This window comes from Salvelinus alpinus, chromosome 3, assembly GCF_045679555.1.
Source record: "Salvelinus alpinus chromosome 3, SLU_Salpinus.1, whole genome shotgun sequence".
NCBI lineage: Eukaryota > Metazoa > Chordata > Actinopteri > Salmoniformes > Salmonidae > Salvelinus > Salvelinus alpinus.
The window spans coordinates 89,235,751-89,252,402 of NC_092088.1; the positions used below are offsets into that span (position 1 = coordinate 89,235,751).

Below are 16,652 nucleotides of genomic sequence, written 5' to 3' on the forward strand. Positions count from 1 at the left end.
TAGAATATGTAGGAATATAATTAATCATTGTTCGTTTTTATGTGTTATGTTTATATTATTCCTATTGAGTACAATTTCAGTTTTTCACTCCTCCACTGTTTCCTCTCTAATAGAGGTCTGTACATTACAGTAGTCTCCCACTGTTTCCTCTCTAATAGAGGTCTGTACATTACAGTAGTCTCTCACTGTTTCCTCTCTAATAGAGGTCCGTACATTACAGTAGTCTCCCACTGTTTCCTCTCTAATAGAGATCTGTACATTACAGTAGTCTCTCACTGTTTCCTCTCTAATAGAGGTCTGTACATTACAGTAGTCTCACTGTTTCCTCTCTAATAGAGGTCTGTACATTATAGTAGTCTCACTGTTTCCTCCCTAATAGAGGTCTGTACATTACAGTAGTCTCACTGTTTCCTCTCTAATAGAGGTCTGTACATTACAGTAGTCTCCCACTGTTTCCTCTCTAATAGAGATCTGTACATTACAGTAGTCTCCCACTGTTTCCTCTCTAATAGAGGTCTGTACATTACAGTAGTCTACGGTAAAGGGACAGGACGGAGGTGTTCCACGAGGTCATCATATGCCATCTGGTGGCCACTACCTGTATCAGATCAGGTTCTCAATCTGTGTCACAATTCTCTACCCTTCTGCCCTAAGTCTGCACTTGTTCACTTCCCTTCATGGATTTGAGAGGAAAGGACTGGCGTAAGAAATATAGGTGAAACTGGCTCTATCCAATGTTATCCAATTGAGAGAAAATTTGGAAGCAACATGTGGATTAGGTTGAGGTGTAGGGGTTTGGGGTGGGAGTTTGGGGTTTAGGGGTAGGTGTTCAGGGGTAGGGGTTTGGGGTGGGGGCTATAACATACCTTAGCTCCAGCGCCTCCGGGGAATCCAGGGGAACCAGATGGGCCAGTGGGTCCCTGAAGAGATTAAATAAACATTATTTAGCTAACATAGTCAGGACTAACACATGGCACTGAGTGGTGTACTCTGACTTGCTACGACAGGTAGGATTAGTCACCAGTAATAAAGATACTTACAGGGGATCCAGCAGGACCAGAGTTACCATCATTACCACGGCCACCCTAGAGGAAGAGGGTATTACACTGTTATGACAATTCTTTAATAAGTATTCCAAAAGCCAGACATGGGCATGAACATCTTTAGGGATACTGCAGCAATACTTTATACTATATGACAACAAGTCACTGACTTTTCTGTGTCATTCTAGATAATGTTTGCGATATTGCTGCTATTCAGTAAAAATACATGTTTTGTCATACCCGTGGTATATGGTCTGATATACCACGGCTGTCAGCCAATCAGCATTCAGGGCTCGAACCACCCAGTTTATAATTACATTCAATTAACTTACAGAAGGGCCAGCGGGTCCGGGGCGGCCTCTCTCACCAGGAAGACCACGAGCACCCTAGGAAGAGGAAGAGTGGAAGGAAGCAGGTGGAGGAAGCAGAGGGAGGACGAGAGGGAGGAAGCAAAGGGAGGAAGCAGAGAGAGGAAGAGAGGGAGGAAAGCAGAGGGATGAAGAGAGGGAGGAAGAGAAGAAGGAAGCAGAGGGAGGAAGGGAGGGAGGAAGAGAGGGAGGAAGCAGATGGAGAAAGAGAGAGAGAGGAAGAGAGGGAGGAAATAGAGGGAGGAAGCAGAGGGAGGAAGAGAGGGATGAAGCAAAGGGAGGCAGGGAGGGAGGAAGCAGAGGGAGGAAGAGAGGAAGGAAGCAGAGGGAGGAAGAGAAGGAGGAAGAGAGGGAGGACGCAGAGGGAGGAAGAGAGGCAGGAAGATAGGGAGGAAGCAGAAGGATGAAGAGAGGGAGGAAGAGAGGAAGGAAGCAGAGGAAGGAAGAGGGGGAGGAAGCAGATGGAGAAAGAGAGAGAGAGGAAGAGAGGGAGGAAGAGAGGGAGGAAGCAGAGGGAGGTAGCAGAGGAAGGAAGAGAGGGATGAAGCGAAGGGAGGAAGAGAGGGGGGAAGCAGAGAGAGGAAGAGAGGGAGGAAGCAGAGGGAGGAAGAGAAGGAGGAAGAGAGGGAGGAAGCAGAGGGAGGAAGAGAGGGAGGAAGCAGAGGGAGGAAGAGAAGGAGGAAGAGAGGGAGGAAGCAGAGGGAGGAAGATAGGCAGGAAGATAGGGAGGAAGCAAAGGGAGGAAGAGAAGGAGGAAGAAAGGAAGGAAGCAGAGGGAGGAAGAGAGGGATGGAAGCACAGGGAGGAAGAGAGGCAGGAAGATAGGGAGGAAGCAAAGGGAGGACGAGAGGGAGGAAGAGTGGGAGTTCAGTAAAGCTAGAGAATACAGTAATGACTAAACATTGTCAGAGGCTTGCTACTTTTACCTGACCGTAATGTTTTGTTCAGAAAACATTATTTAGTAATTACTACTACTGGAAGGCAGGTTGATGTCTTTAAAGTTCCTAAGAGTTAATGGCCTCCAATATGTTTATTGAGACGAGAGCATTACTCAAATAATATCAAAGTGTATTTGTCATATGCACAGGATACTCACCATAGCACCGGAGTTACCGCTGGATCCAGGGGAACCACCCTCTCCCTGTGGTCAGAGGGAACAGATGAGTTCTCCAGAACAGATAACGATAGAAGTACATTGTGATAGATATCATTAGATTGACCTCTAACCTTAGGGCCAGCTGGGCCACCGTCTCCCTTGGCACCATCCATTCCATTGAAACCCTGGGAAGGAAATCAAAGAGCATTTTTTAGGTTAGGAGCCATTCTGTATGATTAAGAGTTTAATGTAGGAATGTAGTAGTGTCATGGCTGTCATATCATCATGGGAGTAGGGTGAAGTTTTCCCTAGTCGCTGTTCTTGCATCAGTTATACATTTCCACTACTACTGGTTAGGGATAGGATTTCGGGAGCCAGCTGATCCTAGATCTGTACCTAGGGGAAACTTCACCCTGGAGCATCCTCATGTCACCCCTCGATTACTCACTCTGTGTCCCTTGATGCCGGGGAGGCCAGGAGTTCCAGGGGTTCCACGGGCACCCTGTAGGGCAGGATAAGGAATGTTGTGGACTGGTCTTCATAACAGACATAAACCATACACTTTTCATTCTTCATGTAATGTATGTCTTTTAGTGCTGAAACTAACTTAATTTGGATTAGTGGTTATTTACTTTAATGTCCATATACTAGAATGGTTCTAATTCAACTTTAAATCCCACCCTGTAGATACTCTACTTTACATCCCACCCTGTAGATACTCAACTTTAAGTCCCACCCTGTAGATACTCTACTTTAAATCCTACCCTCTATATACGCTACTTTAAATCCCACCCTGTAGATACTCTACTTTAAATCCCACACTGTATATACTCTACTTTAAATCCCACCCTGTAGATACTCTACTTTAAATCCCACCCTGTAGATACTCTACTTTAAATCCCACCCTGTAGATACTCAACTTTAAGTCCCACCCTGTAGATATACTACTTTAAATCCTACCCTGTATAATACGCTACTTTAAATCCCACCCTGTAGATACTCTACTTTAAATCCCACACTGTATATACTCTACTTTAAATCCCACCCTGTAGATACTCTACTTTAAATCCCACACTGTATATACTCTACTTTAAATCCTACCCTGTATATACGCTACTTTAAATCCCACCCTGTAGATACTCTACTTTAAATCCCACCCTGTAGATACTCTACTTTAAATCCCACCCTGTAGATACTCTACATTAAATCCCACCCTGTAGATACTCTACCTAAAATCCCACCCTGTAGATACTCTACTTTAAATCCCACCCTGAAGATACTCTACATTAAATCCCACCCTGTAGATACTCTACATTAAATCCCACCCTGTAGATACTCGACTTTAAATCCCACCCTGTAGATATTCTACTTTAAATCCTACCCTGTAGGTCCTCTACTTTAAATCCCACCCTGTAGATACTCTACTTTAAATCCCAACCTGTAGATATTCTGCTTTAAATCCCAACCTGTAGATACTCTACTTTAAATCCCACCATGTAGATACTCTACTTTAAATCCCACCCTGTAGACACTACTTTAAAACCCACCATGTAGATACTCTACTTTAAATCCCACCCTGTAGACACTACTTTAAATCCTACCCTCTATATACGCTACTTTAAATCTCACCCTCTAGATACTCAACTTTAAGTCCCACCCTGTAGATATACTACTTTAAATCCTACCCTGTATATACGCTACTTTAAATCCCACCCTGTAGATACTCTACTTTAAATCCCACATTGTATATACTCTACTTTAAATCCCACCCTGTAGACACTACTTTAAATCCCACCCAGTATATACTCTACTTTAAATCCCACCCTGTATATACTCTACTTTAAATCCCACCCTGTAGATACTCGACTTTAAATCCCACCCTGTAGATATTCTACTTTAAATCCTACCCTGTAGGTCCTCTACTTTAAATCCCACCCTGTAGATACTCTACTTTAAATCCCAACCTGTAGATATTCTACTTTAAATCCCACCCTGTAGGTCCTCTACTTTAAATCCCACCCTGTAGATACTCTACTTTAAATCCCACCCTGTAGATACTCTACTTTAAATCCCACCCTGTAGATACTCTACTTTAAATCCCACCCTGTAGATACTCTACTTTAAATCCCACCCTGTATATACTCTACTTTAAATCCCACCCTGTAGATACTCTACTTTACATCCCACCCTGTAGATACTCTACTTTACATCCCACCCTGTAGATACTCTACTTTAAATCCCACCCTGTATATACTCTACTTTAAATCCCACCCTGTAGATACTCTACTGATATTTGGACTGCATCTAAATAGCACACTATTTACTATATAGTGCACTACTTTTGACCAGAGCCCTGTTGACACTACATATGGAAAAGGGAGCCATTTGGAATGCATACTTGGTATCAGAGCCAGGTCTGTTTGGATAGGAGCATCTGACCCTTGATCTATGGGGTTAAAGGGCCACTCACCTGAGGGCCGGCGGAGCCACGCTCACCGGGGCGACCAGACCTGCCAGGCTCACCCTGCAGAGGAGAGAGGAGAGCGAGGTTGATGGAGAGACAGAGAGGTCCACTGTGAACAATGCTGTGGCAAACAGTGACAATAATGTGGCATACAAAAATGCATAAAAAAGTGATGAAAAGATTGCAAATATTATGATTAAATTACATATATATACAGTACCAGTCAAAAGTTTGGACACAACTACTCATTCAAGAGATTTTCTTAATTTTTTATATTTTCTAGATGGTTGAATAATAGTGAATATATCACAACTATGAAATAACATATTTGGAATTATGTAGTAAGCAAAAAGTGTTAAACAAATCAAAATATATTTCATATTTTAGATTCTTCAAAGTAGCCACCCTCTGCCTTGATGACAGCTTTTCACACTTTTGGCAATCTCTCAACCAGCTTCATGAGGTAGTCACCTGGAATGCATTTCAATTAACAGGTGTGCCTTGTTAAAAGTGAATTTGTGGAATTTCTTTCCTTCTTAATGCGTTGGAGCTAATCAGTTATGTTGTGACAAGGTAGGGGTGGTATACAGAAGACAACCCTATTTGGTAAAAGACCAAGTGCATATTATGGCAAGAACAGCTCAAATAAGCAAAGAGAAATGGCAGTCCATCATTACTTTAAGTCATGGAGGTCTGTCAATGCAGAACATTTCAAGAACTTTTAAAGTTTCTTCAAGTGCAATCGCAAAAACCATAAAGTGCTGTGATGAAACTGGCTCTCATGAGGACCGCCACAGGAAAGAAAGACCCAGAGTTACCTCTGCTGCAGATGATACGTTCATTAGAGTTACCAGCCTCAGAAATTACAGCCCAAATAAATGCTTCACAGAGTTCAAGAAACAGACACATCTCAACATCAACTGTTCAAAGGAGACTACGTGAATCAGACCTTCATGGTCGAATTTCTGCAAAGAAACCACTACTAAAGGACACCAATAATAAGAAGAGACTTGCTTGGGCCAAGAAACATGAGCAATGGACATTAGACCGGTGGAAATCTGGAAATTCTGCAGCGATACACCATCCTATCTCGTTTGCGCTTAGTGGGACTATCATTTGTTTTTCAGCAGGACAATGATGAATATGTATGAACATTCCAATTTGTAAGTCGCTCTGGATAAGAGCGTCTGCTAAATGACTTAAATGTAAATGTATGTAAATGTTTGCGCTTAGTGGGACTATCATTTGTTTTTCAACAGGACAATGACCAACACACCTCTAGACTGTGCAGGGACTATTTGACCAATAAGGAGAGTGATGGAGTGCTGCATCAGATGACCTGGCCTCCACATTCACCCGACTTCAACCCAATTTGATTTCTTTAACACTTTTTTGCTTACTCCATGACTCCATATGTGTTATTTCATAGTTTTGATGTCTTCACTATAATTTCTACAATGTAGAAAATAGTAAAAATAAAGAAAACCATTGAAAGAGTAGGTGTGTCCAAACTTTTGACTGGTACTGTATATATTATGAATACAGTATGTATGTATTTATTTATGTAATCATACATGTCAATATGCAGTGGAGGGAAATATTATGGTGTAAGTTGCAAAGGAGGAAAATTAGAGGAAGTCTACGTTAAGTTCAGTTAACTGTCTTTACTAATGATCATTGTTTCTGAGCTACAGATCTGACTAATGGAATGAGATAGAAGGAAATTGGAGATCATATCTGACAAACTGAATGAGATAGAAGGAAATTGGAGATCATATCTGACAAACTGAATGAGATAGAAGGAAATTGGAGATCATATCTGACAAACTGAATGAGATAGAAGGAAAGTGGAGATCATATCTGACAAACTGAATGAGATAGAAGGAAAGTGGAGATCATATCTGACAAACTGAATGAGATAGAAGGAAATTGGAGATCATATCTGACAAACTGAATGAGATAGAAGGAAAGTGGAGATCATATCTGACAAACTGAATGAGATAGAAGGAAAGTGGAGATCATATCTGACAAACTGAATGAGATAGAAGGTAAGTTAACACAAGGTAAGAAAACACAACTTACATTATCTCCGTTCTTGCCTGGGGGGCCCATTGTACCACGTTGACCCATGGGACCCTACAAGGAACAAACAAGTATGAAGGGAGGTGTGTGTGTGTGTGTGTTGCTTTGTGTCAAAGGTTACTGGGGTATAGTATACATTTATTATGACTGTTATAGATCACAACTGACAGGGCTCACTGAAATATAATATACACACAAGTGTGAATAGTCAGTGTGTGTGTGTGTGTGTGTGTGTGTGTGTGTGTGTGTGTGTGTGTGTGTGTGTGTGTGTGTGTGTGTGTGTGTGTGTGTGTGTGTGTGTGTGTGTGTGTGTGTGTGTGTGTGTGTGTGTGTGTGTGTGTGTGTGTGGGAGGTGGCTACTACAACATGGTCATGGACAGGAAGTGATGCATTCAGAATGTGTGTCAGTTGATATTGATGGGCTCAGGAAGTTGTAATGTTTGTATACTCACAGCACCGCCAGGCTCACCAGGCTCGCCAGGGGGGCCATGATGACCGGGGGGACCCTGGACATGAACACAGATCAGACCATATGACACAGGGTATATAAGCTATAAGACTTATTATTATAACAAATTATGGGACATTTTCCGGAAAGAAATGAATCCTAATGCTGTATGTACTAAAAGGCTTTTTCAAAGGAGATTCTCCATTGAGCATGCTTTTTAGTCCCACACTAGACTTAATCTCCGTCCGGGAAACCGGCCCTATAAGACGTACTGTTTTAAGACATAAATATACTACATTGTATACTGTAGAAATGTATGCGGAGTCGCTAAAACAAACTATAGACACATTATGGTCAGAGGGAACATGAGAATGTAGCTGCTATAATAAACACAGATGCAAATAAATGTTTATTTGTAAAAAAAAAAAAAACGAGATGAATGAGGTTGGTGTTGTTGACAACACATCAAATGACTAATGAGAGGATACTTACAGTGTTTCCTGGTGGGCCAGAGAGACCACGGGGACCCATTGGGCCCTGTTGGAAACACAACAACCAATGAATCAATGAATCCATTTGCAGCAGTACTTTACATCCTTTGATTGAGATAAAGTGATTCTGTGAGATATTGTTATCTAAAGCATAAAATAGTTGATGATTGTGAGCGATCACTACCAGAGGACTACTGCAAACCTGAAAGCATCGTACTGTTTAAGCACTAGCTTAGTATAAACTCTACTGTGTCGACAGGATCCATGATCTTCTTCAAAAACACCAATACTAATCTGGTCTGCCTGGGGTCTGGCTATGGGATTGCGTAACTCTGACTAAATCTTTGCAGATGCTTGGTAATAGACAATGGTTGGCCATTTGTGAAGACAGTTTTGCATTGCAGCAGTCCACATGATCTGTGTTTCATATTGTTAACATCACTGTTTTGATACTGTCTCTTATCAGGGTTCCTGAAGGGGTCTGTCTCAGCGAGAACCATTTTGGAAAAAAGTGTTTTAATTACTACTTTTATGTGCTATCCTCTGGGAATACAATGCCCATGTATATCTTGCTGTATATGTTTTTACGCAAATAAATTCAATTCCATTACATTTATCCTGGAAATGTTGCTTCACTCTCCACACTAAACAGCACAGAGGAAGAAAAAAAGCAGTTTGTACCATTGGTCCCTGTTGGGCCTGGCCGCCGCTGGATTTCTCCTCATAACCGTGGTGCATCTGAGGAGAGAAGTTCTGGAGGAAAGGAAAGAAATAATCAATTTGTTTCTAAAAATAGTTAGCTTTGGATGTTTCTAAATACATACAACATAGAGATGACAAAACAACAAAATATGTTTATAACTAGTTACAACTGTTAATAACACTGTCTGTAACTCATGTTAATAACTGGTTACAACTGTTAATAACACTGTCCGTAACTCATGTTTATAATGGGTTATAACTGTTAATAACACTGTCTGTAAGTCATGTTTTTAACTGTAAGAACTGTTAATAACACTGTCTGTACTGTAAGTCATGTTTATAATTGGTTTTAATTGTTAATAACAATGTCCATAACCACATTTATAATTGATTATAATTGTTAATAACACTGTCTGTAAGTCATGTTTATAATTGGTTATAATTGTTAATAACACTTTCCGTAAGTCACGTTTATAATTGGTTATAATTGTTAATAACGCTGTCTGTAAGGCATGTTTATAATTGATTATAATTGTTAATAACAATGTCCATAACCACATTTATAATTGGTTATAATTGTTAATAACACTGTCCGTAAGCCACGTTTATAATTGGCTATAATTGTTAATAACAGTGTCTGTAAGTCATGTTTATAATTGGTTATAATTGTTAATAACACTGTCCGTAAGTCACGTTTATAATTGGTTATAATTGTTAATAACACTGTCCGTAAGTCACGTTTATAATTGGTTATAATTGTTATTAACACTGTCTGTAAGTCGTGTTTATAACTGCTATAACTGTTAATAACACTGTCTGTACTGTAAGTCATGTTTATAATAGATTAGAACTGTTAATAACACTGTCTGTAACTCAAACTCAAAAATGGCACCCAATTCCCTACAAATTACACTACTTTTGACCAGGGTTCTGGTCAAAAGCAGTGCACTATATAGGGAACAGGGTGCCATTTGGGATGTAGCTTTAGTCATATAGGGTAAAATAACAGCTTGCTACATCAAACAATTCATTAGAAAATGGGGCAAGTATCTACTAGTATCACTATTAACGAGGAGGAACCTTTTCTATCTACTATCATAACAGATTTGTGTGCCTCTGTTTTCTCTTTCTAGTCCAGGGCTCTCCAACCCTGTTCGTGGAGAGCTACCATACAGTAGGTTTTCACTCCAACCCTGTTCCTGGATAGCTACCATCCTGTAGGTTTTCAATCTAACCCTGATTCTGGAGAGCGACCCTCCTGTAGGTTCTCACTCCAACCCTGTTCTTGGAGAGCTACCATCCTGTAGGTTTTCACTCCAACCCTGTTCCTAGAGAGTTACCATCCTGTAGGTTTTCACTCCAACCCTGTTCCTAGAGAGCTACCATCCTGTAGGTTTTCACTCCAACCCTGTTCCTAGAGAGCTACCATCCTGTAGGGTTTCACTCCAACTCTAATCTAGCACACCTGATTCTAATAATTAGCTCGTTGATAAGATGAATCAGGTTGGTTTCAACAGGGGTTGGAGCGAAAACCTACAGGAGGGTAGCTCTCCAGGAACAGGGTTGGAGTGAAAACCTACAGGAGGGTAGCTCACCAAAAACAAGCTTGGAGAGCCATCCTCTACTCTAACTCTTCTCCTCCATAACCCTGCCGTTGATCAGAGAACCAGGGAGCTGTCCACTCACCACTGGTGCTGAAGGGAGCAGGGCGCTACTATAAACTCCCCACTGGTGCTGAAGGGAGCAGGGAGCTACTGTAAACTCACCACGGGTGCTGAAGGGAGCAGGGAGCTACTGTAAACTCACCACTGGTGCTGAAGGGAGCAGGGAGCTACTGTAAACTCACCACTGGTGCTGAAGGGAGCAGAGAGCTACTGTAAACTCACCACTGGTGCTGAAGGGAGCAGGGAGCTACTGTAAACTCACCACTGGTGCTGAAGGGAGCAGGGAGCTACTGTAAACTCACCACTGGTGCTGAAGGGAGCAAGGAGCTACTGTAAACTCACCACTGGCGCTGAAGGGAGCAGGGAGCTACTGTAAACTCACCACTGGCGCTGAAGGGAGCAGGGAGCTACTGTAAACTCACTGCTCTCTAACTCAGATATCTGTTGATATTTCCTCTCATGTAAAAACCATGGATGTAAATAACTCTGGTACATGACTGGTAGTAACTGGACAATATCCACAGGAAATAGTCAGTGGATATTGTCTTGTCATGAGGTTACTTACTCCACCGCCAAGGCCAGGAGGTCCAGGGGGGCCTGGGGGGCCGGGAAGGCCAGGCTGGCCGTCCATGCCGTCGTTACCGGGAACACCCTCAGGACCCTGAAGAGATGGACAGACAGATACACAGACAGCTAGTCAGTAACAGAGACAGATATATTGACAGACAGCTACTCAGTAACAGCTCAGCCTTCAACAACCCATGGCTGAGTTACTTAGATAAATACAGTTCTGTGTGCGTGCACTGCATTAGACAAATTCAGGCCTATCTTCTAATGCACTTCGTAAGATAAATTATATTTGAATTGGTATAGACCTAAAAGTGGTGGTTGAAGTGGTGAAGTAGCTGTGAATAGAAATTCTGGCATTGTTGATTTTTTTCTTTAAAGTGTTTAAAATCATTCACACCAGTTGGTATGCAAGTGCTGATGGAGCCACTCAAAGAGTAGAGGCTGCAGTATGGGCTGCAAACCTACATTGAACAATGATCCATACATTTGACCTGTGTTACAAAGGTCAACGTTCAAACAAAGGTCAATAGGTCAATATGTTTAATATTTGAAAAATCTGTATCTGTCAATAGAAACTAATGTCAACCTTTACTTTTAAAGACTGGTGTAAGTTAAACAGTTACAATAACATTGTACTGTAAAAACTCGACTGCAAATTAGCTTTGCTGTGTTTAATAGGTGTGTTCAATAGGTGTGTTCCATAGGTATGTTCATTAGGTGTGTTCAATAGGTGTATTCCATAGGTGTGTTCTATAGGTGTGTTCATTAGGTGTGTTCAATAGGTGTATTCCATAGGTATGTTCTATAGGTGTGTTTAATAGGTGTGTTCAATAGGTGTGTTCCATAGGTGTGTTCTATAGGTGTGTTCATTAGGTGTGTTCAATAGGTGTGTTCCATAGGTGTGTTCTATAGGTGTGTTCATTAGGTGTGTTCAATAGGTGTATTCCATAGGTGTGTTCTATAGGTGTGTTCATTAGGTGTGTTCAATAGGTGTATTCCATAGGTATGTTCTATAGGTGTGTTTAATAGGTGTGTTCAATAGGTGTGTTCCATAGGTGTGTTCTATAGGTGTGTTCATTAGGTGTGTTCAATAGGTGTGTAAACTCAGAACCTAATTTCACTGTGTAGTTAATCCATTTGATTCTGTACTGAACAGAAGCAGCAGATAAGCCACAGACTGTCTCCTGCTCCTCCCCTTCCAAAATGTCCACCTGTGTTTACAATCCTTTACAGTTCAAATCCCAACCTCCACTTCAAGCACCACTTCTGCAAAGCCATGATTCGTCAGAAGAATCAATGACACTAATCCACCGTACCAGAATATGTTTTTCCTTAGGCCTCTCATGGAACATCTAAATCATAGGACATGTAGCAAGCTATACAATTTAATTACAGAAAATAAACAACTTCAAGTTGAACTTAAGTCAAACTTATGTCTTAAGTTGAACTTGAAACTTACATCATCACCCTTGGGGCCAACTCCTCCCTCTGGTCCCTATGAGAAAACAACAAGAGGAAGAGAATCAGCTGTACTACAGTGCTCCTTTCACTGCACTCCAATGAGAGAGGTGTAGTCCTACTGAGGCACCAATGAGAGAGGTGTAGTCCTACTGAGGCACCAATGAGAGAGGTGTAGTCCTACTGAGGCAACAATGAGAGAGATGTAGTCCTACTGAGGCACCAATGAGAGAGGTGTAGTCCTACTGAGGCACCAATGAGAGAGGTGTAGTCCTACTGAGGCACCAATGAGAGAGGTGTAGTCCTACTGAGGCACCAATGAGAGGGGTGTAGTCCTACTGAGGCACCAATGAAAGAGGTTTAGGCATACTGAGGCACCAATGAAAGAGTTTTAGGCATACTGAGGCATTTCAATGAGAGAGGTGTAGTTCTACTGAAGCACCAATGAGAGAAGTGTAGGCCTACTGAGGTAGCAGTATACTTAGCACAAATAAAGGCATTGAACGTTTGTTTGGTGGAAGGTCAAATGGTAAGCCTAGAGCACATTCGAAAGGTATCACAGTTTGAATGAACTGAAATGAATAGAATACACCACACATTTCAACAAATATTACCCATAATGAACATAATGGGCTCATTTATGATGCCTGTAAGCAGGCCAGAACTGTCATTATTCAATAATATGATAACAGTCATGCACCAATGGAGGCTGCAGAGGGAAGGATGGCTCATTATAATGGCTGGAATGGAACTAATGGAATGGCATCAAACCATGTGTTTTATATATTTGATACCATTCCACTGATTACCACCAGCCATTACCACTAAGCCCGTCCTCCCCAATTAAGGTGCAACCAACCTCCTGTGTCATGCACTAATACATTTTCACCGACATAAATCAATCTTGGGAGTAAAATGTGCATAAATACCTCTGTCTCAGGCACTACTGGCCCCTGGGGACCTATGAAATCAATTGAGAGGAAAATATAATATTATTATTACCCCTTATAAACTCATATCAAACATAAACTGTGTAGTAGTACTATCCTGTAAAACAATGTTTCTCAATGTACAATAATACTGTGTTGATAATGAATGCATGATGGCTGGACCCCATACAGCAATGCGAAGGCATCACAGGCTTAATGCTGATAAGGCCTATACATGAGGAGATGTGAGTGTAAAATGAATCTGCACATCCACATCTCCAGCATTGAACAGGGTTAATCCATTCATTAAGGTGGAGGGAAAAGAAAAGCAATAGTAATATCCAACTGCATGATTTGCTTCTCATCAATAAGGTATCCACAGTCCATTCTAAGTAATGTTCAGCCCAGTCTGGGCAGTGGAGCCTAAGGGCTGCTCGGTTTTTTCGGGTTTGTCCCCATCTGTCTGTAACTGGAAACACTGCAGCCAACTGGTGCCACTAGGCGGCGCCAGAACACTACCACAAAGCACAGGTGGGCGGCAGGTAGCCTAGTTGTTAGAGCGTTGGGCCAGTAACCGAAAGGTTGCTAGATCGAATCCCCTAGCTGACAAGGTAAAAATCTGTCATTCTGCCCCTGAACAAGGCAGTTAACCCACTGTTCCTAGGCCGTCATTGTAAATAAGAATTTGTTCTTACCTGACTTGACTAGTTAAATAAAGGTTAAATAAATAAATATAAGGTCATCAAAGGTAGGCTACCCTCTGTCTCGGAGTCATCGGGGCAGATAGGACAGCATTCGCCGTCGGGGATGATAGGGTCGGCGCAGTCGGTTGTGTCCTCGCAAATCACTTCGTCGCACATAACGGTTCCGCTGTCGCAGACGCAGATCTGGCAGGGTTCAGGTTTCCACACATCCTTATCGTTGTACTGTTGGCCGTCCAACGAGCAGCTGCCGAATCCACCTGGGAAGATGGAGTTTTGGAGACGCAAGGTAAGTCACATGGCAAATAAATAAACCAGAAGTGACAAATCAGAAGTGACATAATTTAAACAGAAGGCCTCCTACTTCTAACGTGTAGGCTAAACCCAAACCTCTTTGAATGAAAATGTGACAATGCAGAAAAAACTAGAAAAGAGCAAACCAGTCATGACTGTGAAACTGAAGTCCTGCCATAGGTACTGTAGACCTAATGTAGGATCCTAGGAGGCCACTCCCAATGAATCGACATAGGTCTAAGATTGGCAAGGCCTAGACTTACCAAGATCCCAAAGGCTCAAGGCCCAACTTGAGAATCCTTTAGATATTTATTAGATGTAGGCCTATTTACATTTACATTTAAGTCATTTAGCAGACGCTCTTATCCAGAGCGACTTACAAATTGGAAAGTTCATACATATTCATCCTGGTCCCCCCGTGGGGAATGAACCCACAACCCTGGCGTTGCAAGCGCCATGCTCTACCAACTGAGCCACACGGGACCACATTTAGAGAATTTTTAAGAAAAAGTAGCCTACAGAGACCCTACTACTCCCTACTAAAGGCATAAATGAACTGAATGTTCTATTGTGTTGCACTGGTTGTTGCCTTTGCAGTAGACCAGCATTGGCCAAAGGCCATGGGGGTGTCTAATGGGAGTTGTAACGTGGTCGGTGAAAATGGGGGAGCCGCCCCCTCGAAAACATAAAATGTTTCCAAATACAATGAAATGCTTTGTGGCATGCATCATTACCATGGCCTATGTTTGAACTTTGAACTACAATCAATGTTATAGCTAGTATCAGACAGACCTAGGCCTATAACCAACATCTGACAGGCCTGTAGGCTCTCTAATTGGGGTTCCGGTGGGTCCCTATACTTGTAATTGTTAATATCTACCACATAGTGGCGCTCCCAGTCTGCACAATGACAATATCTACAGAGCCACATGCCCCTCCCTATATCCATTCTGATCAATTGATGTCTAGACAATTCCATTGAAGACGTCATAGTTAAACTATTTTCACTTAATTTGACTCCCTGGATTAAAGTTATTCTTAAACAAGCAATGGAAACTTCTTAATGCAAATTCCATTTTGGTTTGTTAAATAGGTTACAAACTTCCATTTATACTAGTAGGCCAATGGGGAACAAGGCGTGGCTTTCCTATTGTCTAATCTTTCAGGAGCTTTTTCCAGTCCAGGCATAATTCGTTGTTGCGTTGTTCATAATATAATTCCTAGATTTTGGTGATAGGCCTCAGATGCAAAAAACTTTTGTTCTGAGCTTTTTTTCAGAAGAATATGTCCTCACTGCTTATTTTTATTTAATTTACATCAGCAATATATATTTTTTCAAGTGGTTTGTAAAGTGGTTTAGTTTATTCCAATTCCATCTGAACATCTTGTCATCATTGCGCATCCAAGCTTTTGCAGCAGCTAGAATTTCCCTTGCCCGAGGACATGGAATAGCGCGTGAACAGCGATGGCAGGGGCGCGCTAAACATGTGTCTGCACGCCAGGGGACGCTCAGCCATGGAAGCAGAACAATATAAAATCCTTGTTCAATGCATCGAGCTTCGGAGCTCCAAAAGCAATGGTATAACCCCTTTGATGATGTTTGCTGACAATTTAACGCCATGTTTCCCACAGTGTAGGTAAGCATCATTTGTAACATCCCAAACACAAAAGAAAGGTGCGCAGCATCCTTCCTGTCCTTTTACGCGCTATCCAATTCTTCCTGCGAGCGTCCCTGTCCCATAATCTCATATAAAGTGATACTTACTATCGTCCTCTCCTTGACCTCTCGCCAATAGTACTGTTGCGCTCAGCAACAGCGCTAACCGAATATCCACAAAGCTGAACATGTCTAAATATTAGACATGTAGACTCTTTGAGGCAAGGGGAATCCTGGTTTTACTCCTCAGACTCCAACCATAAAACGTAGTGTCCGGTTCTTTGTTACTCCAATCCAGACCCTGACAGAATCTCCCTACTGCCTAAACAAATGAGTAAACTGGGCTTTTATATGCCAAACTTTTGGGGAGGTCCTGGGAGCAGAAGATAACTTGTACATGTTCAAGTGAAAGGAGTCCCTCCTTCACAGTTCGGGGGGAAGGGTGTCATTTAAAACATGTAAAACAAGTTCACATTTAGGTTAAAACGTGGACATTCAAACACCGGGTCTGTCATCTTCTGACTCCATGGATATTTTTTGCTTATTCAAACGAACTATTTTCAATTCTACTTAAATCTTGATAGTAGCCTATTCAACTTGAGGCAACTTGTCAGGAACGTTTTTAAATCAACATTTTGGAACATGCAATCAAGTATTTCATTATTTCAATTGCGTTGTAAGCTTA

The 16,652-nt window shown here is 41.7% G+C and overlaps 1 protein-coding gene across 1 annotated transcript in view; it reads right to left on the reverse strand.

The window, feature by feature from the left end:
• The window catches only part of LOC139571496 (collagen alpha-1(I) chain-like), a 40,756-nt gene extending 24,462 nt beyond the window's left edge, over positions 1 to 16,294 (reverse strand). Inside the window, exons 1-16 of the mRNA XM_071394423.1 lie at positions 16,076 to 16,294; positions 14,073 to 14,276; positions 13,316 to 13,347; positions 12,388 to 12,423; positions 10,924 to 11,019; positions 8,674 to 8,745; positions 7,994 to 8,038; positions 7,506 to 7,559; positions 7,054 to 7,107; positions 4,978 to 5,031; positions 2,956 to 3,009; positions 2,639 to 2,692; positions 2,508 to 2,552; positions 1,376 to 1,429; positions 1,041 to 1,085; positions 867 to 920 (exon numbers count right to left, since the gene is read on the reverse strand). Of these exons, the coding sequence (XP_071250524.1) occupies positions 867 to 920; positions 1,041 to 1,085; positions 1,376 to 1,429; positions 2,508 to 2,552; positions 2,639 to 2,692; positions 2,956 to 3,009; positions 4,978 to 5,031; positions 7,054 to 7,107; positions 7,506 to 7,559; positions 7,994 to 8,038; positions 8,674 to 8,745; positions 10,924 to 11,019; positions 12,388 to 12,423; positions 13,316 to 13,347; positions 14,073 to 14,276; positions 16,076 to 16,157 (1,035 nt within the window). The 5' untranslated portion in view covers positions 16,158 to 16,294. The remainder of the gene's footprint in view (positions 1 to 866; positions 921 to 1,040; positions 1,086 to 1,375; positions 1,430 to 2,507; positions 2,553 to 2,638; positions 2,693 to 2,955; positions 3,010 to 4,977; positions 5,032 to 7,053; positions 7,108 to 7,505; positions 7,560 to 7,993; positions 8,039 to 8,673; positions 8,746 to 10,923; positions 11,020 to 12,387; positions 12,424 to 13,315; positions 13,348 to 14,072; positions 14,277 to 16,075) is intronic.
• Between the last annotated feature and the right edge of the window lie 358 nt (positions 16,295 to 16,652).